General features: G+C 51.7%; 1 protein-coding gene across 20 annotated transcripts in view; it reads left to right on the top strand.

Moving 5' to 3' along the window:
- Positions 1–280: 280 nt before the first annotated feature.
- LOC101734942 (receptor-type tyrosine-protein phosphatase beta-like) overlaps positions 281–24,860 on the top strand; it is an 83,086-nt gene continuing 58,506 nt past the window's right edge. For 16 of the 20 annotated variants that reach the window (XM_031900308.1, XM_031900319.1, XM_031900318.1 and 13 more), the window contains exons 1-3: positions 282–649; positions 19,503–19,527; positions 21,086–21,310. In XM_031900308.1, coding sequence (XP_031756168.1) covers positions 593–649; positions 19,503–19,527; positions 21,086–21,310 — 307 coding nt within the window. In that variant the 5' untranslated portion in view covers positions 282–592. Of the gene's footprint in view, positions 650–19,502; positions 19,528–21,085; positions 21,311–24,860 lie in introns of all 20 variants that reach the window. The other 4 variants (XM_031900323.1, XM_031900322.1, XM_031900315.1 and 1 more) reach the window with 3 other exon arrangements.

The raw sequence follows: 24,860 nt of genomic DNA, 5'->3' as shown, positions 1-24,860 counted from the left end.
CCTGGGAGTACTATGGGTGCCAGGGAGAACTGAAGGAGCTGTGTGAAGTACTGTGGGAACCTGGGAGTACTGATAGAACCTGGGAGAAGTGAGGGAACCTGGATGTAGATACAACTGAGGGAAGTGGAATTAACTAGAGGTTTAATCTACAGTAATTTATTGCAGGGCTGGGGGGGCTGGATACCTCAGGGATAACAGGGAATAACTGGGGGGGCTGGATACCTCAGGGATATTTGGGAATAACTGGGGGGGGGCTGGATACCTCAGGGATATTTGGGAATAACTGGGGGAGACTAGATAACTCAGGGATATTCGGGAATAACCAGGGGAGGCCGGATACCTCAGGGATAACAGGGAATAACTGGGAGAGACTGGATATATCAGGGATAACCGGGAATACATGGGAATAACTGAATGAGGGCAGCTGTATAAGATATAGCAGGACACTTGGAGGAACCTTGGGAATATCTGGGAATATCTGGGAATATCTGGAAAGAATTTGGGTGCTTGGAAATATCCCCGCAGAAGAGCCAAGAGAGAAGATTTTTGGATTCCGTGCAATGCGCAGTTTACAAGGAGAACACTGAGGGCAATGGGGCAGTTGGGGCCCCTCTTGCTGCTACTCACGGCTGCACTGCTCCTGAGAGAGGTAAGAGCTGGGGACGGGGGGCATTGCTGCAGCCTCTGGTTGCCCTGCTGGGGGGGTATTATTGTGGGCGTAAATACTCTATATTCATTCTCAAACTGCCATCTATTGTGGGAATGTAATGAGATCATACACAGGGGTGCCAAGGGTCTCTATGGTAGGGGCCGAGGGTCTCTATGGTAGGGGCCGAGGGTCTCTATGGTAGGGTGCCGAGGGTCTCTATGGTAGGGGCCGAGGGTCTCTATGGTAGGGGCCGAGGGTCTCTATGGTAGGGGCCGAGGGTCTCTATGGTAGGGGCCGAGGGTCTCTATGGTAGGGGCCGAGGGTCTCTATGGTAGGGTGCCGAGGGTCTCTATGGTAGGGGCCGAGGGTCTCTATGGTAGGGCCGAGGGTCTCTATGGTAGGGCCGAGGGTCTCTATGGTAGGGGCCGAGGGTCTCTATGGTAGGGGCCGAGGGTCTCTATGGTAGGGTGCCGAGGGTCTCTATGGTAGGGGCCGAGGGTCTCTATGGTAGGGGCCGAGGGTCTCTATGGTAGGGGCCGAGGGTCTCTATGGTAGGGGCCGAGGGTCTCTATGGTAGGGGCCGAGGGTCTCTATGGTAGGGGCCGAGGGTCTCTATGGTAGGGTGCCGAGGGTCTCTATGGTAGGGGCCGAGGGTCTCTATGGTAGGGGCCGAGGGTCTCTATGGTAGGGGCCGAGGGTCTCTATGGTAAGGCGCAGGGAGTCTCTCTAACAGGAATAAGTCCCCATTCCGGCCCCAGTCCCACCGACTGTCTAACCAGCAGGTGCATCACTGCGGAACCAATTAAAGGGACAGTAAAACATGATGTTTTAATTTTACCTTTGAAATTGCATAAAGGATAATCGTGATAAAACTGTAGGTATAACTTGCTCAGCCTGCCATTGTCTGACTGCAGAGCACCCTGTCACTTAGGCTTCCTATTGTGTTACTTATCCCAAGCGCTGCAGGGTATGAGCGAGTGCTGCAGGGTATGAGCCCGCGCTGCAGGGTATGAGCGAGTGCTGCAGGGTATGAGCGAGTGCTGCAGGGTATGAGCCCGCGCTGCAGGGTATGAGCGAGTGCTGCAGGGTATGAGCCCGCGCTGCAGGGTATGAGCGAGTGCTGCAGGGTATGAGCCCGCGCTGCAGGGTATGAGCGAGTGCTGCAGGGTATGAGCGAGTGCTGCAGGGTATGAGCGAGTGCTGCAGGGTATGAGCCCGCGCTGCAGGGTATGAGCGAGTGCTGCAGGGTATGAGACCGCGCTGCAGGGTATGAGCGAGTGCTGCAGGGTATGAGCCCGCGCTGCAGGGTATGAGCGAGTGCTGCAGGGTATGAGCGAGTGCTGCAGGGTATGAGCGAGTGCTGCAGGGTATGAGCCCGCGCTGCAGGGTATGAGCGAGTGCTGCAGGGTATGAGCCCGCGCTGCATGGTATGAGCCCGCGCTGCAGGGTATGAGCGAGTGCTGCAGGGTATGAGCGAGTGCTGCAGGGTATGAGCGAGTGCTGCAGGGTATGAGCCCGCGCTGCAGGGTATGAGCCCGCGCTGCAGGGTATGAGCGAGTGCTGCAGGGTATGAGCGAGTGCTGCAGGGTATGAGCGAGTGCTGCAGGGTATGAGCCCGCGCTGCAGGGTATGAGCGAGTGCTGCAGGGTATGAGCCCGCGCTGCAGGGTATGAGCGAGTGCTGCAGGGTATGAGCGAGTGCTGCAGGGTATGAGCCCGCGCTGCAGGGTATGAGCCCGGGCTGTCTCCATCTGAGGGTGCAAGTGGCTTCTAAGTCTGATGGTTTTCATGCTGTTTTCTCCCCAAAATGAGTTGCAATATGTCTGTGAAGATTCTCATTCATCCAGGCCATGGTGCCCATGGAGCAACAAGTCAAAACCAACTGGACTTGCTGACATTTCACTAGTCATGTGGCTTTCTCCATTCAGAATGACTTGTACAAAGCTCTTCCTGGAATAAAAAGATTGGTTATGGTTATGTGAAGAATAATTGGGGACCCTCCATATCTGGCTCGGGGGTGACTGCAGTTTGATTGAAATGTAACCATTGTGCATTTATTATACAAGTGATGGGGGAGCGCAGGGGGGCCTTACACTGATAAAACTCTCCCTTACTCACAACAACATTGATATATTAGGAAATATTCCCTTTTTACATCTTTTCCTTGAGTCACCGCAGATACTCTGTGTGTCACTGACTGATCCCCTGGCAGGGAAGGGGCAGATGGGCCGGGGGGGTAGGAGCCGGGCAGCTGTGGTTATTATGGCCCTCTCTTATACCCTGCTAAACACAGGAAAGATTATATGAAATATACCTGAAAATAAATACAGTATAGCTATAGATACCTGTAAATATCTACATTATACCTGGGGATATATATATTATAGCTGGGGATAGAGAGAGAGGGGGAGTGTCCCGTGAGGTAACCAGGAAGCGCTTACAGCAAATGGGAGAGAGAGGGGGAGTGTCCCGTGAGGTAACCGGGAAGCGCTTACAGCAAATGGGAGAGAGAGGGGAGTGTCCCGTGAGGTAACCAGGAAGCGCTTACAGCAAATGGGAGAGAGAGGGGGAGTGTCCCGTGAGGTAACCGGGAAGCGCTTACAGCAAATGGGAGAGAGAGGGGGAGTGTCCCGTGAGGTAACCAGGAAGCGCTTACAGCAAATGGGAGAGAGAGGGGGAGTGTCCCGTGAGGTAACCAGGAAGCGCTTACAGCAAATGGGAGAGAGAGGGGAGTGTCCCGTGAGGTAACCGGGAAGCGCTTACAGCAAATGGGAGAGAGAGGGGAGTGTCCCGTGAGGTAACCGGGAAGCGCTTACAGCAAATGGGAGAGAGAGGGGAGTGTCCCGTGAGGTAACCAGGAAGCGCTTACAGCAAATGGGAGAGAGGGGAGTGTCCCGTGAGGTAACCGGGAATCGCTTACAGCAAATGGGAGAGAGAGGGGAGTGTCCCGTGAGGGTAACCAGGAAGCGCTTACAGCAAATGGGAGAGAGAGGGGGAGTGTCCCGTGAGGTAACCGGGAATCGCTTACAGCAAATGGGAGAGAGAGGGGGAGTGTCCCGTGAGGTAACCGGGAATCGCTTACAGCAAATGGGAGAGGGAGGGGGAGTGTCCCCTGAGGTAACCGGGAATCGCTTACAGCAAATGGGAGAGAGAGGGGAGTGTCCCGTGAGGTAACCGGGAATCGCTTACAGCAAATGGAGAGAGGGGGGGAGTGTCCCGTGAGGTAACCAGGAAGCGCTTACAGCAAATGGGAGAGAGAGGGGGAGGTGTCCCGTGAGGTAACCGGGGAAGCGCTTACAGCAAATGGGAGAGAGAGGGAGTGTCCCGTGAGGTAACCGGGAAGCGCTTACAGCAAATGGAGAGAGAGGGGGAGTGTCCCGTGGAGGTAACCGGGAAGCGCTTACAGCAAATGGGAGAGAGAGGGGGAGTGTCCCGTGAGGTAACCGGGAAGCGCTTACAGCAATGGGAGAGAGAGGGGGATGTCCCGTGAGGTAACCAGGAAGCGCTTACAGCAAATGGGAGAGAGAGGGGAGTGTCCCGTGAGGTAACCAGGAAGCACTTACAGCAAATGGGAGAGAGAGGGGAGTGTCCCGGAGGTAACCGGAAGCGCTTACAGCAATGGGAGAGAGAGGGGAGTGTCCCGTGAGGTAACCGGGAAGCGCTTACAGCAAATGGGAGAGAGAGGGGAGTGTCCCGTGAGGTAACCGGGAAGCACTTACAGCAAATGGGAGAGAGAGGGGGAGTGTCCCGTGAGGTAACCGGGAAGCGGCTTACAGCAAATGGGAGAGAGAGGGGAGTGTCCCGTGAGGTAACCGGGAAGCGCTTACAGCAAATGGGAGAGAGAGGGCAGTGTCCCGTGAGGTAACCAGGAAGCGCTTACAGCAAATGGGAGAGAGAGGGGAGTGTCCCGTGAGGTAACCAGGAAGCGCTTACAGCAAATGGGAGAGAGAGGGGAGTGTCCCGTGAGGTAACCGGGAAGCACTTACAGCAAATGGGAGAGAGGGGGGGAGTGTCCCGTGAGGTAACCGGGAAGCACTTACAGCAAATGGGAGAGAGAGGGGAGTGTCCCGTGAGGTAACCGGGAAGCGCTTACAGCAAATGGGAGAGAGAGGGGAGTGTCCCGTGAGGTAACCGGGAAGCACTTACAGCAAATGGGAGAGAGAGGGGAGTGTCCCGTGAGGTAACCGGGAAGCGCTTACAGCAAATGGGAGAGAGAGGGGAGTGTCCCGTGAGGTAACCGGGAAGCGCTTACAGCAAATGGGAGAGAGAGGGCAGTGTCCCGTGAGGTAACCGGGAAGCGCTTACAGCAAATGGGAGAGAGAGGGCAGTGTCCCGTGAGGTAACCAGGAAGCGCTTACAGCAAATGGGAGAGAGAGGGGAGTGTCCCGTGAGGTAACCAGGAAAGCGCTTACAGCAAATGGGAGAGAGAGGGAGTGTCCCGTGAGGTAAACCGGGAAGCACTTACAGCAAATGGGAGAGAGAGGGGAGTGTCCGTGAGGTAACCGGGAAGCGCTTACAGCAAATGGGAGAGAGAGGGGAGTGTCCCGTGAGGTAACCGGGAAGCGCTTACAGCAAATGGGAGAGAGAGGGGGAGTGTTCCCGTGAGGTAACCGGGAAGCGCTTACAGCAAATGGGAGAGAGAGGGGAGTGTCCCGTGAGGTAACCGGGAAGCGCTTACAGCAAATGGGAGAGAGAGGGGGAGTGTCCCGTGAGGTAACCGGGAAGCGCTTACAGCAAATGGGAGAGAGAGGGGGAGTGTCCCGTGAGGTAACCGGGAAGCGCTTACAGCAAATGGGAGAGAGAGGGGGAGTGTCCCGTGAGGTAACCGGGAAGCACTTACAGCAAATGGGAGAGAGAGGGGGAGTGTCCCGTGAGGTAACCAGGAAGCGCTTACAGCAAATGGGAGAGAGAGGGGAGTGTCCCGTGAGGTAACCAGGAAGCGCTTACAGCAAATGGGAGAGAGAGGGGGAGTGTCCCGTGAGGTAACCAGGAAGCGCTTACAGCAAATGGGAGAGAGAGGGGGAGTGTCTCGTGAGGTAACCGGGAAGCACTTACAGCAAATGGGAGAGAGAGGGGAGTGTCCCGTGAGGTAACCGGGAAGCACTTACAGCAAATGGAGAGAGAGGGGAGTGTCCCGTGAGGTAACCGGGAAGCGCTTACAGCAAATGGGAGAGAGAGGGGAGTGTCCCGTGAGGTAACCGGGAAGCACTTACAGCAAATGGGAGAGAGAGGGGGAGTGTCCCGTGAGGTAACCAGGAAGCGCTTACAGCAAATGGGAGAGAGAGGGGGAGTGTCCCGTGAGGTAACCAGGAAGCACTTACAGCAAATGGGAGAGAGAGGGGGAGTGTCCCGTGAAGTAACCGGGAAGCACTTACAGCAAATGGGAGAGAGAGGGGGAGTGTCCCGTGAGGTAACCGGGAAGCGCTTACAGCAAATGGGAGAGAGAGGGGGAGTGTCCCGTGAAGGTAACCGGGAAGCGCTTACAGCAAATGGGAGAGAGAGGGGGAGTGCCCGTGAGGTAACCGGGAAGCGCTTACAGCAAATGGGAGAGAGAGGGGGAGTGTCCCGTTGAGGTAACCGGGAAGCGCTTACAGCACAATGGGAGAGAGAGGGGGAGTGTCCCGTGAGGTAACCGGGAAGCGCTTACAGCAAATGGGAGAGAGAGGGGAGTGTCCCGTGAGGTAACCGGGAAGCGCTTACAGCAAATGGGAGAGAGAGGGGGAGTGTCCGCGTGAGGTAACCGGGAAGCGCTTACAGCAAATGGGAGAGAGAGGGGGAGTGTCCCGTGAGGTAACCAGGAAGCGCTTACAGCAAATGGGAGAGAGAGGGGAGTGTCCCGTGAGGTAACCGGGAAGCGCTTACAGCAAATGGGAGAGAGAGGGGAGTATATATATATATATGGCACATACCCCTGGTTATTGGGCTGGGGGTATATCTGTATTTATATATATATATGGCACATACCTCTGGTTATTGGGCTGGGGGTATATCTGTATTTATATATATATAATGGCACATACCCCTGGTTATTGGGCTGGGGGTATATCTGTATTTATATATATATATATGGCACATACCCCTGGTTATTGGGCTGGGGGTATATCTGTATTTATATATATATATGGACATACCTCTGGTTATTGGGCTGGGGGTATATCTGTATTTATATATATATATATGGCACATACCCCTGGTTATTGGGCTGGGGGTATATCTGTATTTATATATATATATATGGCACATACCTCTGGTTATTGGGCTGGGGGTATATCTGTATTTATATATATATAATGGCACATACCCCTGGTTATTGGGCTGGGGGTATATCTGTATTTATATATATATATGGCACATACCTCTGGTTATTGGGCTGGGGGTATATCTGTATTTATATATATATATGGCACATACCCCTGGTTATTGGGCTGGGGGTATATCTGTATTTATATATATATATATGGCACATACCCCTGGTTATTGGGCTGGGGGTATATCTGTATTTATATATATATATGGCACATACCTCTGGTTATTGGGCTGGGGGTATATCTGTATTTATATATATATAATGGCACATACCCCTGGTTATTGGGCTGGGGGTATATCTGTATTTATATATATATATGGCACATACCTCTGGTTATTGGGCTGGGGGTATATCTGTATTTATATATATATATATGGCACATACCTCTGGTTATTGGGCTGGGGGGTATATCTGTATTTATATATATATATGGCACATACCCCTGGTTATTGGGCTGGGGGTATATCTGTATTTATATATATATAATGGCACATACCCCTGGTTATTGGGCTGGGGGTATATCTGTATTTATATATATATATATATGGCACATACCCCTGGTTATTGGGCTGGGGGTATATCTGTATTTATATATATATAATGGCACATACCTCTGGTTATTGGGCTGGGGGGTATATCTGTATTTATATATATATATGGCACATACCCCTGGTTATTGGGCTGGGGGTATATCTGTATTTATATATATATAATGGCACATACCCCTGGTTATTGGGCTGGGGGTATATCTGTATTTATATATATATATATATATATGGCACATACCCCTGGTTATTGGGCTGGGGGTATATCTGTATTTATATATATATATATGGCACATACCCCTGGTTATTGGGCTGGGGGTATATCTGTATTTATATATATATATATGGCACATACCCCTGGTTATTGGGCTGGGGGTATATCTGTATTTATATATATATATGGCACATACCCCTGGTTTTTGGGCTGGGGGTATATCTGTATTTATATATATATATGGCACATACCCCTGGTTATTGAGCTGGGGGTATATCTGTATTTATATATATATATGGCACATACCCCTGGTTTTTGGGCTGGGGGTATATCTGTATTTATATATATATATGGCACATACCCCTGGTTATTGGGCTGGGGGTATATCTGTATTTATATATATATATGGCACATACCCCTGGTTATTGGGCTGGGGGTATATCTGTATTTATATATATATATGGCACATACCCCTGGTTATTGGGCTGGGGGTATATCTGTATTTATATATATATATATGGCACATACCCCTGGTTATTGGGCTGGGGGTATATCTGTATTTATATATATATATATGGCACATACCTCTGGTTATTGGGCTGGGGGTATATCTGTATTTATATATATATATATGGCACATACCCCTGGTTATTGGGCTGGGGGTATATCTGTATTTATATATATATATGGCACATACCCCTGGTTATTGGGCTGGGGGTATATCTGTATTTATATATATATATATATGGCACATACCCCTGGTTATTGGGCTGGGGGTATATCTGTATTTATATATATATATATGGCACATACCCCTGGTTATTGGGCTGGGGGTATATCTGTATTTATATATATATATATGGCACATACCCCTGGTTATTGGGCTGGGGGTATATCTGTATTTATTGTTCCATATATTACATAGTACAGGTTCCATGATACCCCCCCGTTCCCTAGCAATAAGGCCATTCTGTAACACTGGGCCCCGGGTATACAAGCTTGGCTCCTCCCCCGGGTGGGGCCAGAGGTGGGTGAGTAGGTAGGTGGCCCAGGAGGCCGGGGTTTTACAGAGAAGCCAAACACAGTCCCTATTGTTTCCATAAACCCAAATTTGTCATTTAAATCTCCCTTCCTGTTTCCCTGGAATGGCGCCGATGACCTCAGTGGTGACAGGGCCGTTTCCATGGCGTTTGCCATTAATCCTCACTGTAACCCTTTCCTGCCCACCTCTCATCTTGGCTACAAATAGGTGCCCCCATTCCCTTATTGGGGTTCATCTAATTGATTATCAGACTCATTCTGTTAATCCCAGTGGCCCAGTGATCCACATATGGTCTGTTGGTTTGAGGTCCCGGTTCTGTTGGTTTGAGGTCTGGGTTCTGTTGGTTTGAGGTCCGGGTTCTGTTGGTTTGAGGTCCGGGTTCTGTTGGTTTGAGGTCCGGGTTCTGTTGGTTTGAGGTCCGGGTTCTGTTGGTTTGAGGCCCGGGTTCTGTTGGTTTGAGGCCCGGGTTCTGTTGGTTTGAGGTCCCGGTTCTGTTGGTTTGAGGTCCGGGTTCTGTTGGTTTGAGGTCCGGGTTCTGTTGGTTTGAGGTCCGGGTTCTGTTGGTTGAGGTCCGGGTTCTGTTGGTTTGAGGTCCGGGTTCTGTTGGTTTGAGGCCCGGGTTCTGTTGGTTTGAGGTCCGGGTTCTGTTGGTTTGAGGTCCGGGTTCTGTTGGTTTGAGGTCCGGGTTCTGTTGGTTTGAGGTCCGGGTTCTGTTGGTTGAGGTCCGGGTTCTGTTGGTTTGAGGTCCGGGTTCTGTTGGTTTGAGGCCCGGGTTCTGTTGGTTTGAGGTCCGGGTTCTGTTGGTTTGAGGCCCCGGGTTCTGTTGGTTTGAGGTCCGGGTTCTGTTGGTTTGAGGTCCGGGTTCTGTTGGTTTGAGGTCCGGGTTCTGTTGGTTTGAGGTCCGGGTTCTGTTGGTTTGAGGTCCGGGTTCTGTTGGTTTGAGGCCCGGGTTCTGTTGGTTTGAGGCCCGGGTTCTGTTGGTTTGAGGCCCGGGTTCTGTTGGTTTGAGGTCCGGGTTCTGTTGGTTTGAGGTCCGGGTTCTGTTGGTTTGAGGTCCGGGTTCTGTTGGTTTGAGGTCCGGGTTCTGTTGGTTTGAGGCCCGGGTTCTGTTGGTTTGAGGTCCGGGTTCTGTTGGTTTGAGGTCCAGGTTCTGTTGGTTTGAGGTCCGGGTTCTGTGCAGGTTCTAATGGGTTGTGTATTAATGTAAATATCCTGCTCTCTATTCTGGTATTTGGTGTTTCTGTAATTACTTTGGGGCTTTGTGTTGAGCCCCCATTCCCCCCGGCAGCCAGTGTGGCCCTGAGTGTCCTTGTTCTGCCCCAGCCCTGCCTCTCCCATACTGTAGGAACACTAGCAACTGAACAGTAAGCTAAATGCCAGGCTAGAGTCCTGCCTAATGATGAAAAATACAGCAAGAAACCCCAGTTACAGAATGGCCAAGAATAGGGTTGTTACAGGGGGTTTGTATTGGGGCCTCTTTTCTTTTCTCTGTACCTTAATGACTTATGGGGGGCACTGTAAGTAATGTATCGGTGTTTGGCACAGAACTCTGCCGCCCAATTCATTCCCCCCAGGGTGGGGCACCTTGCAGCAGGGTCTGGGCAACCTGGCCATCTGGGCGGCTCAGTGGCAGATCGGATTCAGTGTGGGTAAATGTAAGGTCATGCACCTGGTTACCCCAGTTACCCCACTTATACCCTTAATGGGACTGCACTGGGCAATATCATAATGTGGGAGGAGCTGGGGTACTTATGGGTAATAGACTAGGGGGGGCAGTAATGAAATAGAGAAAGTACAGGGAAGAGCGACTAAGCTGATAAAGGGAATGGGCTCAGTTATGGGGAAAGGCTGGCCCAGTTGGGATTGGTTACACTGGGGGGGGGGGGCAGTTAAGGGGGGGTCACTATATATAAATATATAAGGGGGGGGCAGTAATGAAATAGAGAAAGTACAGGGAAGAGCGACTAAGCTGATAAAGGGAATGGGCTCAGTTATGGGGAAAGGCTGGCCCAGTTGGGATTGGTTACACTGGGGAAGGGGCAGTTAAGGGGGGGGTCACTATATATAAATATATAAGGGGGGGCAGTAATGAAATAGAGAAAGTACAGGGAAGAGCGACTAAGCTGATAAAGGGAATGGGCTCAGTTATGGGGAAAGGCTGGCCCAGTTGGGATTGGTTACACTGGGGAAGGGGCAGTTAAGGGGGGGGTCACTATATATAAATATATAAGGGGGGGCAGTAATGAAATAGAGAAAGTACAGGGAAGAGCGACTAAGCTGATAAAGGGAATGGGCTCAGTTATGGGGAAAGGCTGGCCCAGTTGGGATTGGTTACACTGGGGAAGGGGCAGTTAAGGGGGGGTCACTATATATAAATATATAAGGGGGGGCAGTAATGAAATAGAGAAAGTACAGGGAAGAGCGACTAAGCTGATAAAGGGAATGGGCTCAGTTATGGGGAAAGGCTGGCCCAGTTGGGATTGGTTACACTGGGGGGGGGGGGGCAGTTAAGGGGGGGTCACTATATATAAATATATAAGGGGGGGCAGTAATGAAATAGAGAAAGTACAGGGAAGAGCGGCTAAGCTGATAAAGGGAATGGGCTCAGTTATGGGGAAAGGCTGGCCCAGTTGGGATTGGTTACACTGGGGGGGGGGGCAGTTAAGGGGGGGGGGGTATGGTCTCCTTCTATGTATCATTGCCTCAGTTTTGCCCCCTTTCCCCTTAGTTCTACAGTACAAGGTACTTTCATTCCTAGGGCAGCAGTGTCCTATGAAACACGAGGGCCCCCGGTGTCCCACTGGTACTGCATCCTGATCCTGTGGTGGGACCATGGCACCCTATACTGGGTGGGTGGGAGTCACAGGGAGACAATAGGACCTACTAAATGATCCTTAGGGCGCTGCTCCTGGGGCACATTCTCTGCCTGCGGATACCCATAGGGGGAGACTCCGCCCCCATGCGCTAAAGGGGGAGTATAATAAAAATGGCAAGCAGTGTGTAAGAATGGCGTGTGTGAATGCTCAGCGCTACTCGCAGGGGCTTATGTAATAAAGATCAGTACGTTTGCCCAGGAGCAGTAACCCATAGCAACCAATCAGCATTTACTGGTCCCCTGTTTAAATGCAAACATCTTATTGGTTGCTATGGGTTACTGCTCCTGGGCAAACTTAGTGGCATCTATTACATATGGGGGTTAGAGCGTGGGGCGCCCCAAGTCAGCGGTAAATAGTGGCCAATAACATATCCCCTTCCCCCTCTCGGGTGTCTCGTTATCTGACGCTGATGGTTGGTCGATATGTGGTTCATATCCCAGAATTCCCACTGTGCAGCCATGTTTGTTCCTCCATATTGTTCTGCACTGTACTCCCTGGGGTCTGGGGGTCTTCTCTGTGTCAGTCAGGGTGCTGACGGGGGGGGGGGCAGGACTATAGGTCTGGGACAGACTGCGCCGGGGGGGGGCACAGGGTGGTTTCCCATAAGGCACTCTGTCGGGCCCGTAAGTAGAACTGAGTCCGTGGGGTTACAGGAAATATGAGGGAATTTTCTGTACCAGGAAGAATAAAGCAAAATGATCACTGGGTTTGTCAGAAAAGTCCCTTTTATCTGTGACTCGTGGAACAAGAAATTCCAAATTCCTCCGCAACTATTTGCCCCAACTATTTGCCCCTTCGCACGGAATCTGTCTATTTCACTTTCACAATTTGTTCTTGGCACCAACTGAAAAAAAACTTGATATATTTACCCCAATGTATACATGGGTGAGTTTGTGTACCCCAATATACACACTGATAGACTGATAGATGTGTACCCCAATGTATACATGGGTGAGTTTGTGTACCCCAATATACACACTGATAGACTGATAGATGTGTACCCCAATGTATACATGGGTGAGTTTGTGTACCCCAATATACACACAGAGAGACTGATAGATGTGTACCCCAATGTATACATGGGTGAGTTTGTGTACCCCAATATACACACTGATTGACTGATAGATGTGTACCCCAATGTATACATGGGTAAGTTTGTGTACCCCAATATACACACTGATAGACTGATAGATGTGTACCCCAATGTATACATGGGTGAGTTTGTGTACCCCAATATACACACTGATAGACTGATAGATGTGTACCCCAATGTATACATGGGTGAGTTTGTGTACCCCAATATACACACTGATAGACTGATAGATGTGTACCCCAATGTATACATGGGTAAGTTTGTGTACCCCAATATACACACTGATAGACTGATAGATGTGTACCCCAATGTATACATGGGTGAGTTTGTGTACCCCAATATACACACTGATAGACTGATAGATGTGTACCCCAATGTATACATGGGTGAGTTTGTGTACCCCAATATACACACTGATAGACTGATAGATGTGTACCCCAATATACACACTGATAGACTGATAGATGTGTACCCCAATGTATGCATGGGTGAGTTTGTGTACCCCAATATACACACAGAGAGACTGATAGATGCGTACCCCTATATATGTATGGATAGACGTGTGGGGCCCTGTAGGATAGACGTGTGCACCCCTATATATGTTCCCCAATGTATACATGGGTAAACACATGACATTACCCACATACATTTCCCATACTGTGCCATACTGTGCCTTACTGTGCCATACTGTGCCTTACTGTGCCATACTGTGCCTTACTGTGCCATACTGTGCCTTACTGTGCCTTACTGTGCCATACTGTGCCTTACTGTGCCATACTGTGCCTTACTGTGCCATACTGTGCCATACTGTGCCTTACTGTGCCTTACTGTGCCATACTGTGCCTTACTGTGGCCATACTGTGGCCATACTGTGCCTTACTGTGCCATACTGTGCCATACTGTGGCCATACTGTGCCTTACTGTGCCTTACTGTGGCCATACTGTGCCTTACTGTGCCATACTGTGCCATACTGTGCATACTGTGCCTTACTGTGGCCTTACTGTGGCCATACTGTGCCTTACTGTGCCATACTGTGCCTTACTGTGCCATACTGTGGGCCATACTGTGCCTTACTGTGCCATACTGTGCCATACTGTGCCTTACTGTGCCTTAATGTGCCATACTGTGCCATACTGTGCCTTACTGTGCCATACTGTGCCTTACTGTGCCTTACTGTGCCATACTGTGCCTTACTGTGCCATACTGTGCCTTACTGTGCCATACTGTGCCTTACTGTGCCATACTGTGCCATACTGTGCCATACTGTGCCTTACTGTGCCTTACTGTGCCATACTGTGCCATACTGTGCCTTACTGTGTCATACTGTGCCATACTGTGCCATACTGTGCCTTACTGTGTCATACTGTGCCATACTGTGCCTTACTGTGCCTTACTGTGCCATACTGTGCCTTACTGTGCCATACTGTGCCTTACTGTGCCATACTGTGCCTTACTGTGCCTTACTGTGTCATACTGTGCCTTACTGTGCCTTACTGTGCCTTACTGTGCCATACTGTGCCATACTGTGCCTTACTGTGCCATACTGTGCCATACTGTGCCTTACTGTGCCTTACTGTGCCATACTGTGCCATACTGTGCCTTACTGTGCCATACTGTGCCATACTGTGCCTTACTGTGCCATACTGTGCCATACTGTGCCTTACTGTGCCTTACTGTGCCATACTGTGCCATACTGTGCCTTACTGTGCCATACTGTGCCATACTGTGCCTTACTGTGCCTTACTGTGCCATACTGTGCCATACTGTGCCTTACTGTGCCTTACTGTGCCATACTGTGCCATACTGTGCCTTACTGTGCCATACTGTGCCTTACTGTGCCATACTGTGCCATACTGTGCCTTACTGTGCCTTACTGTGCCATACTGTGCCATACTGTGCCTTACTGTGCCATACTGTGCCATACTGTGCCTTACTGTGCCTTACTGTGCCTTACTGTGCCATACTGTGCCATACTGTGCCTTACTGTGCCTTACTGTGCCATACTGTGCCATACTGTGCCATACTGTGCCTTACTGTGCCATACTGTGCCATACTGTGCCTTACTGGTGCCATACTGTGCCATACTGTGCCATACTGTGCCTTACTGTGCCTTACTGTGCCTTACTGTGCCATACTGTGCTTACTGTGCCTTACTGTGCCATACTGTGCCTTACTGTGCCATACTGTGCCTTACTGTGCCATACTGTGCCATACTGTGCCATACTGTGCCTTACTGTGCCTTACTGTGCCTTACTGTGCCATACTGTGGCCTTACTGTGCCATACTGTGCCTTACTGTGCCATACTGTGCCATACTGTGCCTTACTGTGGCCATACTGTGCCATACTGTGCCATACTGTGCCTTACTGTGCCTTACTGTGCCTTACTGTGCCTTACTGTGCCATACTGTGCCATACTGTGCCATACTGTGCCTTACTGTGCCTTACTGTGCCATACTGTGCCATACTGTGCCATACTGTGCCATACTGTGCCATACTGTGCCATACTGTGCCATACTGTGCCATACTGTGCCTTACTGTGTCATACTGTGCCATACTGTGCCTTACTGTGCCTTACTGTGCCATACTGTGCCTTACTGTGCCATACTGTGCCTTACTGTGTCATACTGTGTCATACTGTGCCTTACTGTGCCATACTGTGCCTTACTGTGCCTTACTGTGCCTTACTGTGCCATACTGTGCCATACTGTGCCATACTGTGCCTTACTGTGCCATACTGTGCCATACTGTGCCATACTGTGCCTTACTGTGCCATACTGTGCCATACTGTGCCTTACTGTGCCTTACTGTGCCATACTGTGCCATACTGTGCCTTACTGTGCCATACTGTGCCATACTGTGCCATACTGTGCCATACTGTGCTTACTGTGCCATACTGTGCCTTACTGTGCCTTACTGTGCCATACTGTGCCATACTGTGCCTTACTGTGCCATACTGTGCCATACTGTGCCATACTGTGCCTTACTGTGCCATACTGTGCCTTACTGTGCCATACTGTGCCATACTGTGCCTTACTGTGCCTTACTGTGCCATACTGTGCCATACTGTGCCTTACTGTGCCATACTGTGCCATACTGTGCCTTACTGTGCCATACTGTGCCATACTGTGCCTTACTGTGCCTTACTGTGCCATACTGTGCCATACTGTGCCATACTGTGCCTTACTGTGCCATACTGTGCCATACTGTGCCTTACTGTGCCATACTGTGCCATACTGTGCCATACTGTGCCTTACTGTGCCTTACTGTGCCTTACTGTGCCATACTGTGCCTTACTGTGCCTTACTGTGCCTTACTGTGCCATACTGTGCCTTACTGTGCCATACTGTGCCATACTGTGCCTTACTGTGCCATACTGTGCCATACTGTGCCATACTGTGCCATACTGTGCCATACTGTGCCATACTGTGCCTTACTGTGCCATACTGTGCCATACTGTGCCTTACTGTGCCTTACTGTGCCATACTGTGCCATACTGTGCCATACTGTGCCTTACTGTGCCATACTGTGCCATACTGTGCCTTACTGTGCCATACTGTGCCATACTGTGCCATACTGTGCCATACTGTGCCTTACTGTGCCTTACTGTGCCATACTGTGCCTTACTGTGCCTTACTGTGCCTTACTGTGCCTACTGTGCCTTACTGTGCCATACTGTGCCATACTGTGCCATACTGTGCCTTACTGTGCCATACTGTGCCATACTGTGCCTTACTGTGCCTTACTGTGCCATACTGTGCCATACTGTGCCTTACTGTGCCATACTGTGCCATACTGTGCCTTACTGTGCCATACTGTGCCATACTGTGCCTTACTGTGTCATACTGTGCCATACTGTGCCTTACTGTGTCATACTGTGCCATACTGTGCCTTACTGTGCCTTACTGTGCCATACTGTGCCTTACTGTGCCATACTGTGCCTTACTGTGCCTTACTGTGTCATACTGTGCCTTACTGTGCCTTACTGTGCCATACTGTGCCATACTGTGCCTTACTGTGCCTTACTGTGCCTTACTGTGCCATACTGTGCCATACTGTGCCTTACTGTGCCATACTGTGCCATACTGTGCCTTACTGTGCCTTACTGTGCCATACTGTGCCATACTGTGCCTTACTGTGCCATACTGTGCCATACTGTGCCTTACTGTGCCATACTGTGCCATACTGTGCCTTACTGTGCCTTACTGTGCCATACTGTGCCATACTGTGCCTTACTGTGCCATACTGTGCCATACTGTGCCATACTGTGCCATACTGTGCCTTACTGTGCCTTACTGTGCCATACTGTGCCATACTGTGCCTTACTGTGCCTTACTGTGCCATACTGTGCCATACTGTGCCTTACTGTGCCTTACTGTGCCATACTGTGCCATACTGTGCCATACTGTGCCTTACTGTGCCTTACTGTGCCATACTGTGCCATACTGTGCCTTACTGTGCCATACTGTGCCATACTGTGCCTTACTGTGCCTTACTGTGCCTTACTGTGCCATACTGTGCCTTACTGTGCCTTACTGTGCCATACTGTGCCATACTGTGCCTTACTGTGCCATACTGTGCCATACTGTGCCTTACTGTGCCATACTGTGCCATACTGTGCCATACTGTGCCTTACTGTGCCTTACTGTGCCTTACTGTGCCATACTGTGCCTTACTGTGCCTTACTGTGCCATACTGTGCCTTACTGTGCCATACTGTGCCTTACTGTGCCATACTGTGCCATACTGTGCCATACTGTGCCTTACTGTGCCTTACTGTGCCTTACTGTGCCATACTGTGCCTTACTGTGCCATACTGTGCCTTACTGTGCCATACTGTGCCATACTGTGCCTTACTGTGCCATACTGTGCCATACTGTGCCATACTGTGCCTTACTGTGCCTTACTGTGCCTTACTGTGCCTTACTGTGCCATACTGTGCCATACTGTGCCATACTGTGCCTTACTGTGCCATACTGTGCCATACTGTGCCATACTGTGCCTTACTGTGCCATACTGTGCCATACTGTGCCATACTGTGCCATACTGTGCCTTACTGTGCCATACTGTGCCATACTGTGCCTTACTGTGCCTTACTGTGCCATACTGTGCCTTACTGTGCCATACTGTGCCTTACTGTGCCTTACTGTGCCTTACTGTGCCATACTGTGCCTTACTGTGCCTTACTGTGCCATACTGTGCCATACTGTGCCATACTGTGCCTTACTGTGCCTTACTGTGCCTTACTGTGCCATACTGTGCCATACTGTGCCATACTGTGCCTTACTGTGCCTTACTGTGCCATACTGTGCCATACTGTGCCTTACTGTGCCATACTGTGCCATACTGTGCCTTACTGTGCCTTACTGTGCCATACTGTGCCATACTGTGCCTTACTGTGCCATACTGTGCCATACTGTGCCATACTGTGCCATACTGTGCCTTACTGTGCCATACTGTGCCTTACTGTGCCTTACTGTGCCATACTGTGCCATACTGTGCCTTACTGTGCCATACTGTGCCATACTGTGCCATACTGTGCCTTACTGTGCCATACTGTGCCTTACTGTGCCATACTGTGCCATACTGTGCCTTACTGTGCCTTACTGTGCCATACTGTGCCATACTGTGCCTTACTGTGCCATACTGTGCCATACTGTGCCTTACTGTGCCATACTGTGCCATACTGTGCCTTACTGTGCCTTACTGTGCCATACTGTGCCATACTGTGCCTTACTGTGCCATACTGTGCCATACTGTGCCTTACTGTGCCATACTGTGCCATACTGTGCCATACTGTGCCATACTGTGCCCTACTGTGCCTTACTGTGCCTTACTGTGCCATACTGTGCCTTACTGTGCCTTACTGTGCCATACTGTGCCTTACTGTGCCATACTGTGCCTTACTGTGCCTTACTGTGCCTTACTGTGCCATACTGTGCCATACTGTGCCATACTGTGCCATACTGTGCCATACTGTGCCTTACTGTGCCTTACTGTGCCATACTGTGCCATACTGTGGCCATACTGGTGCCTTACTGTGGCCATACTGTGCCATACTGTGCCATACTGTGCTTACTGTGCCATACTGTGCTGCCATACTGTGGCCATACTGTGCCTTACTGTGCCATTACTGTGCCATACGTCCTACTGTGCCTACTGTGCCATTACGTGCCATACGTGCCTTACTGTGCCATACTGTGCCATACTGTGCTTACTGTGCCATACTGTGCCTTACTGTGCCATACTGTGCCATACCTGTGCCTTACTGTGCCTTACTGTGGCCATACTGTGCCATACTGTGCCTTACCTGTGCCATACTGTGCCATACTGTGCCTTACTGTGCCATACTGTGCCATACTGTGGCCTTACTGTGCCTTACTGTGCCATACTGTGCCATAACTGTGGCCATACTGTGCCTTACTGTGCCTTACTGTGCCATACTGTGCCTTACTGTGCCATACTGTGCCATACTGTGCCATACTGTGCCATACTGTGCCTTACTGTGCCATACTGTGCCATACTGTGCCTTACTGTGCCTTACTGTGCCATACTGTGCCATACTGTGTTCTCTATCTCTATCCCTGGGGAACTTTATATTTATATATAATGGCAGAAAAGTTCCGAATTTCTATAGAATATTTTCCCTCTCTGCGAATGTTTCAAATGAATTTGTTACCGGACGCAGCTGAGATTTTTGGAAAGCAAATTGCAGAGATACAGAGATATTATATGATCTGAATTCCAACCGATTGGTCTTTTTTCATTCTCCCCTAAAGGTGCCCGGTCAGTGTGATGTTACTGGTAAGTACCCTGCTCCTTCTACGGGTTATTGGCTCCCCCTGGTGGAGGGAAATTGTTACAGGCTTTTGGGTCTGTAATTTGGCTTGAATGGGGCCAGTTACAGTCAGCACACCCCTGCTATTAACAATGTGCAACAACCCCTCATCAGATCGCTTGTTCCAGGAGCTTGCACTCTAATTCATATTTGAGATAAAGGGTAGCCACAAGAAGGTGAGTGAAAATGTATTTTCATAGTAAAAATCAAATCAAAATCAAAAATAGACTTTGCACAACATAGTAACTGCTTATTGCCTTACTCGCTCTTCTCTGTACTTTCTCTATTTCATTACTGCCCCCCCTTATATATTTATATATAGTGACCCCCCCCCTTAACTGCCCCTTCCCCAGTGTAACCAATCCCAACTGGGCCAGCCTTTCCCCATAACTGAGCCCATTCCCTTTATCAGCTTAGTCGCTCTTCCCTGTACTTTCTCTATTTCATTACTGCCCCCCCCTTATATATTTATATATAGTGACCCCCCCCTTAACTGCCCCTTCCCCAGTGTAACCAATCCCAACTGGGCCAGCCTTTCCCCATAACTGAGCCCATTCCCTTTATCAGCTTAGTCGCTCTTCCCTGTACTTTCTCTATTTCATTACTGCCCCCCCCTTATATATTTATATATAGTGACCCCCCCCTTAACTGCCCCTTCCCCAGTGTAACCAATCCCAACTGGGCCAGCCTTTCCCCATAACTGAGCCCATTCCCTTTATCAGCTTAGTCGCTCTTCCCTGTACTTTCTCTATTTCATTACTGCCCCCCCTTATATATTTATATATAGTGACCCCCCCTTAACTGCCCCCCCCCCAGTGTAACCAATCCCAACTGGGCCAGCCTTTCCCCATAACTGAGCCCATTCCCTTTATCAGCTTAGTCGCTCTTCCCTGTACTTTCTCTATTTCATTACTGCCCCCCCTTATATATTTATATATAGTGACCCCCCCTTAACTGCCCCCCCCCCCCCCCCCCAGTGTAACCAATCCCAACTGGGCCAGCCTTTCCCCATAACTGAGCCCATTCCCTTTATCAGCTTAGTCGCTCTTCCCTGTACTTTCTCTATTTCATTACTGCCCCCCCTTATATATTTATATATAGTGACCCCCCCCTTAACTGCCCCCCCCCCCAGTGTAACCAATCCCAACTGGGCCAGCCTTTCCCCATAACCGAGCCCATTCCCTTTATCAGCTTAGTCGCTCTTCCCTGTACTTTCTCTATTTCATTACTGCCCCCCCTTATATATTTATATATAGTGACCCCCCCCTTAACTGCCCCCCCCCCCCAGTGTAACCAATCCCAACTGGGCCAGCCTTTCCCCATAACTGAGCCCATTCCCTTTATCAGCTTAGTCGCTCTTCCCTGTACTTTCTCTATTTCATTACTGCCCCCCCCCCCCCCTATATATTTATATATAGTGATCATACCCCCCCATGTGTAAGTACATACAGGGCAGTACCGGGTGTTTCTGGCGTAGAGCTGTGGGTGCTGTTGTGTCTCTGACTGTGTTTCTCTCCATCATAGATGCTGCAGACTGCAACGCTGTTTCTATAGTCAGCACAACTTGCCAAATAACAGTGGGTGACCCGGCAGAGAATGTGACAATACAGAGTGTGCAATACTTAAATGGAACAACGGTGCCACAATCAGAAATAACAAACAATACTGTCTCTAACCTCACACCCGGGAGCCAGTATGTTATTGTGTATGGGAACTCATCGCTGAACTGCTGCCAAAGCATCACAACCTGTAAGTCTCTGCCCCAACAGTTACTTATTGCCCCCCTGTCCTGATCCTGTTGGGGGAACCATTGTGGAACAGTGATATTTTGATATTTGAACTGATTCTGCAATTCTACTGTGCATATCCTGAGGGTCCCAAATACCCACTAACAGGGTTATGCCTTTAGCACTACAGAGGGGCTCTGCTCAGTGGTTCCGACCCAATCTCCTAGCTGCTCAGCTCGGCTCCCCTTTTCTGTTGGATTCTAACGCTAGCCCCCATTTATATGCTTGTATGTTATAAGGCGCTCCCCAGAAACAGGCTTTCCCTTAGGCCAGGGATATCCAACTGGAGTCCTGCAGGCCGGATGTGCCCCCCCATAAAATATTTATAGCTCTCTGTGTGCCTCTGGGCTCTATTTCATTAATTCATATACTGACCATTTTAGTATAATCCCGCCCACAAACGTCTTCTAGAATGTTTGACAGCTCTGTCTTACACTGGGGTCTCATTTCTTGGGCTCTCTCTTCCTCTACAGCTCTGTGTATCTGTATCAGCACCCTACAATATAATTACCATTACTGCCATTTTAGCTTGGTGTTTGTAGCTTCCTGCTGCAGCTCTAGTCGTTATAGCTCAGATTACACATTCCTAAGGGAGGGGGAGGGAGTTCTTAGAATTCTTGTGGGAGGGGGGAGAAGGGAGACAGGACAGAGCTGCACAGACTCTGGCACCAGGAATGAAGGATATTCCTAACCCGACTAACAAATGACCAACCCAGAGCTTCTAACTGGCGTCTCTCCCTGCCTGGCCACTATCTCCACTTGGATGTCCCAATGTTCCCTTAAATTAACCCTCTCTGAACCAGAATTGGTTCTCTTTCCCCCATCCAACGCCCACATTGTTCCCGAGGTATCTATACAGGGTAACAATTCTCCCATCCCCCCATCTTCCCAGGCTGGTGCCTTGGGGTTCCCCCTGATTCTGCCCTGTCCTTCACCCCTCATATCCAATCACTTATCAAATCCTGTCACTTTCACCTAAGAAATATCTCCAAAATCCGATCATTTATCACCCAAGATGCTGCCAAAATTCTTATTCACTCTCTTATAATATCCCGCCTGGACTACTGTAACTCCCTGCTAATTGGCCTTCCCCTCCAAAGCCTGTCCCCTCTCCAGTCCATAATGAATACTGCTGCCAGGCTCATACACCTCTCCAACCGCTCCTCCTCTGCCGTGCCGCTCTGCCAATCCCCCTGCCGTGCCACTCTGCCAGTCCCCCTGCCGTGCCACTCTGCCAATCCCCCTGCCGTGCCACTCTGCCAGTCCCCCTGCCGTGCCACTCTGCCAGTCTCCCTGCCGTGCCACTCTGCCAATCCCCCTGCCGTGCCACTCTGCCAGTCCCCCTGCCGTGCCACTCTGCCAGTCCCCCTGCCGTGCCACTCTGCCAATCCCCCTGCCGTGCCACTCTGCCAGTCTCCCTGCCGTGCCACTCTGCCAATCCCCCTGCCGTGCCACTCTGCCAGTCCCCCTGCCGTGCCACTCTGCCAGTCTCCCTGCCGTGCCACTCTGCCAGTCTCCCTGCCGTGCCACTCTGCAGTCTCCCTGCCGTGCCACTTCTGCCAATCCCCCTGCCGTGCCACTCTGCCAGTCTCCCTGCCGTGTCACTCTGCCAATCCCCCTGCCGTGCCACTCTGCCAGTCTCCCTGCCGTGCCACTCTGCCAATCCCCTTGCCATGCCACTCTGCCAGTCTCCCTGCCGTGCCACTCTGCCAGTGCTCCCTGCCGTGCCACTCTGCCAGTCTCCCTGCCGTGCCACTCTGCCAGTCTCTCTGCCGTGCCACTCTGCCAGTCTCCCTGCCATGCCACTCTGCCAGTCTCCCTGCCGTGCCACTCTGCCAATCCCCCTGCCGTGCCACTCTGCCAGTCTCCCTGCCATGCCACTCTGCCAGTCTCCCTGCCGTGCCACTCTGCCAATCCCCCTGCCGTGCCACTCTGCCAGTCCCCCTGCCGTGCAACTCTTCCAGTCTCCCTGCCGTGCCACTCTGCCAGTCTCCCTTCCGTGCCACTCTGCCAATCCCCCTGCCGTGCCACTCTGCCAGTCTCCCTGCCGTGCCACTCTGCCAGTCTCCCTGCCGTGCCACTCTGCCAATCCCCCTGCCATGCCACACTGCCAGTCTCCCTGCCGTGCCACTCTGCCAATCCCCCTGCCGTGCCACTCTGCCAGTCTCTCTGCCGTGCCCCTCTGCCAATCCCCCTGCCGTGCCGCTCTGCCAATCCCCCTGCCGTGCCACTCTGCCAGTCTCCCTGCCGTGCCACTCTGCCAGTCTCCCTGCCGTGCCACTCTGCCAGTCTTCCCTGCCGTGCCACTCTGCCAATCCCCCTGCCGTGCCACTCTGCCAATCCCCCTGCCGTGCCACTCTGCCAGTCCCCCTGCCGTGCAACTCTTCCAGTCTCCCTGCCGTGCCACTCTGCCAGTCTCCCTGCCGTGCCACTCTGCCAATCCCCCTGCCGTGCCACTCTGCCAGTCTCCCTGCCGTGCCACTCTGCCAGTCTCCCTGCCGTGCCACTCTGCCAGTCTCCCTGCCGTGCCACTCTGCCAGTCTCCCTGCCGTGCCACTCTGCCAGTCTCCCTGCCGTGCCACTCTGCCAGTCTCCCTGCCGTGCCACTCTGCCAATCCCCCTGCCGTGCCACTCTGCCAGTCTCCCTGCCGTGCCACTCTGCCAGTCTCCCTGCCGTGCCACTCTGCCAGTCTCCCTGCCGTGCCACTCTGCCAGTCTCCCTGCCGTGTCACTCTGCCAATCCCCCTGCCGTGCCACTCTGCCAGTCTCCCTACCGTGCCACTCTGCCAATCCCCTGCCGTGCCACTCTGCCAGTCTCCCTGCCGTGCCACTCTGCCAGTCTCCCTGCCGTGCCACTCTGCCAGTCTCTCTGCCGTGCCACTCTGCCAGTCTCCCTGCCATGCCACTCTGCCAGTCTCCCTGCCGTGCCACTCTGCCAATCCCCCTGCCGTGCCACTCTGCCAGTCTCCCTGCCATGCCACTCTGCCAGTCTCCCTGCCGTGCCACTCTGCCAATCCCCCTGCCGTGCCACTCTGCCAGTCCCCCTGCCGTGCAACTCTTCCAGTCTCCCTGCCGTGCCACTCTGCCAGTCTCCCTGCCGTGCCACTCTGCCAATCCCCCTGCCGTGCCACTCTGCCAGTCTCCCTGCCGTGCCACTCTGCCAGTCTCCCTGCCGTGCCACTCTGCCAATCCCCCTGCCATGCCACACTGCCAGTCTCCCTGCCGTGCCACTCTGCCAATCCCCCTGCCGTGCCACTCTGCCAGTCTCTCTGCCGTGCCCCTCTGCCAATCCCCCTGCCGTGCCGCTCTGCCAATCCCCCTGCCGTGCCACTCTGCCAGTCTCCCTGCCGTGCCACTCTGCCAGTCTCCCTGCCGTGCCACTCTGCCAGTCTCCCTGCCGTGCCACTCTGCCAATCCCCCTGCCGTGCCACTCTGCCAATCCCCCTGCCGTGCCACTCTGCCAGTCCCCCTGCCGTGCAACTCTTCCAGTCTCCCTGCCGTGCCACTCTGCC

This window comes from Xenopus tropicalis, chromosome 4, assembly GCF_000004195.4.
Source record: "Xenopus tropicalis strain Nigerian chromosome 4, UCB_Xtro_10.0, whole genome shotgun sequence".
NCBI classification, from domain to species: Eukaryota; Metazoa; Chordata; class Amphibia; order Anura; family Pipidae; genus Xenopus; species Xenopus tropicalis.
This window is presented reverse-complemented; position numbering and strand designations above follow the sequence as displayed.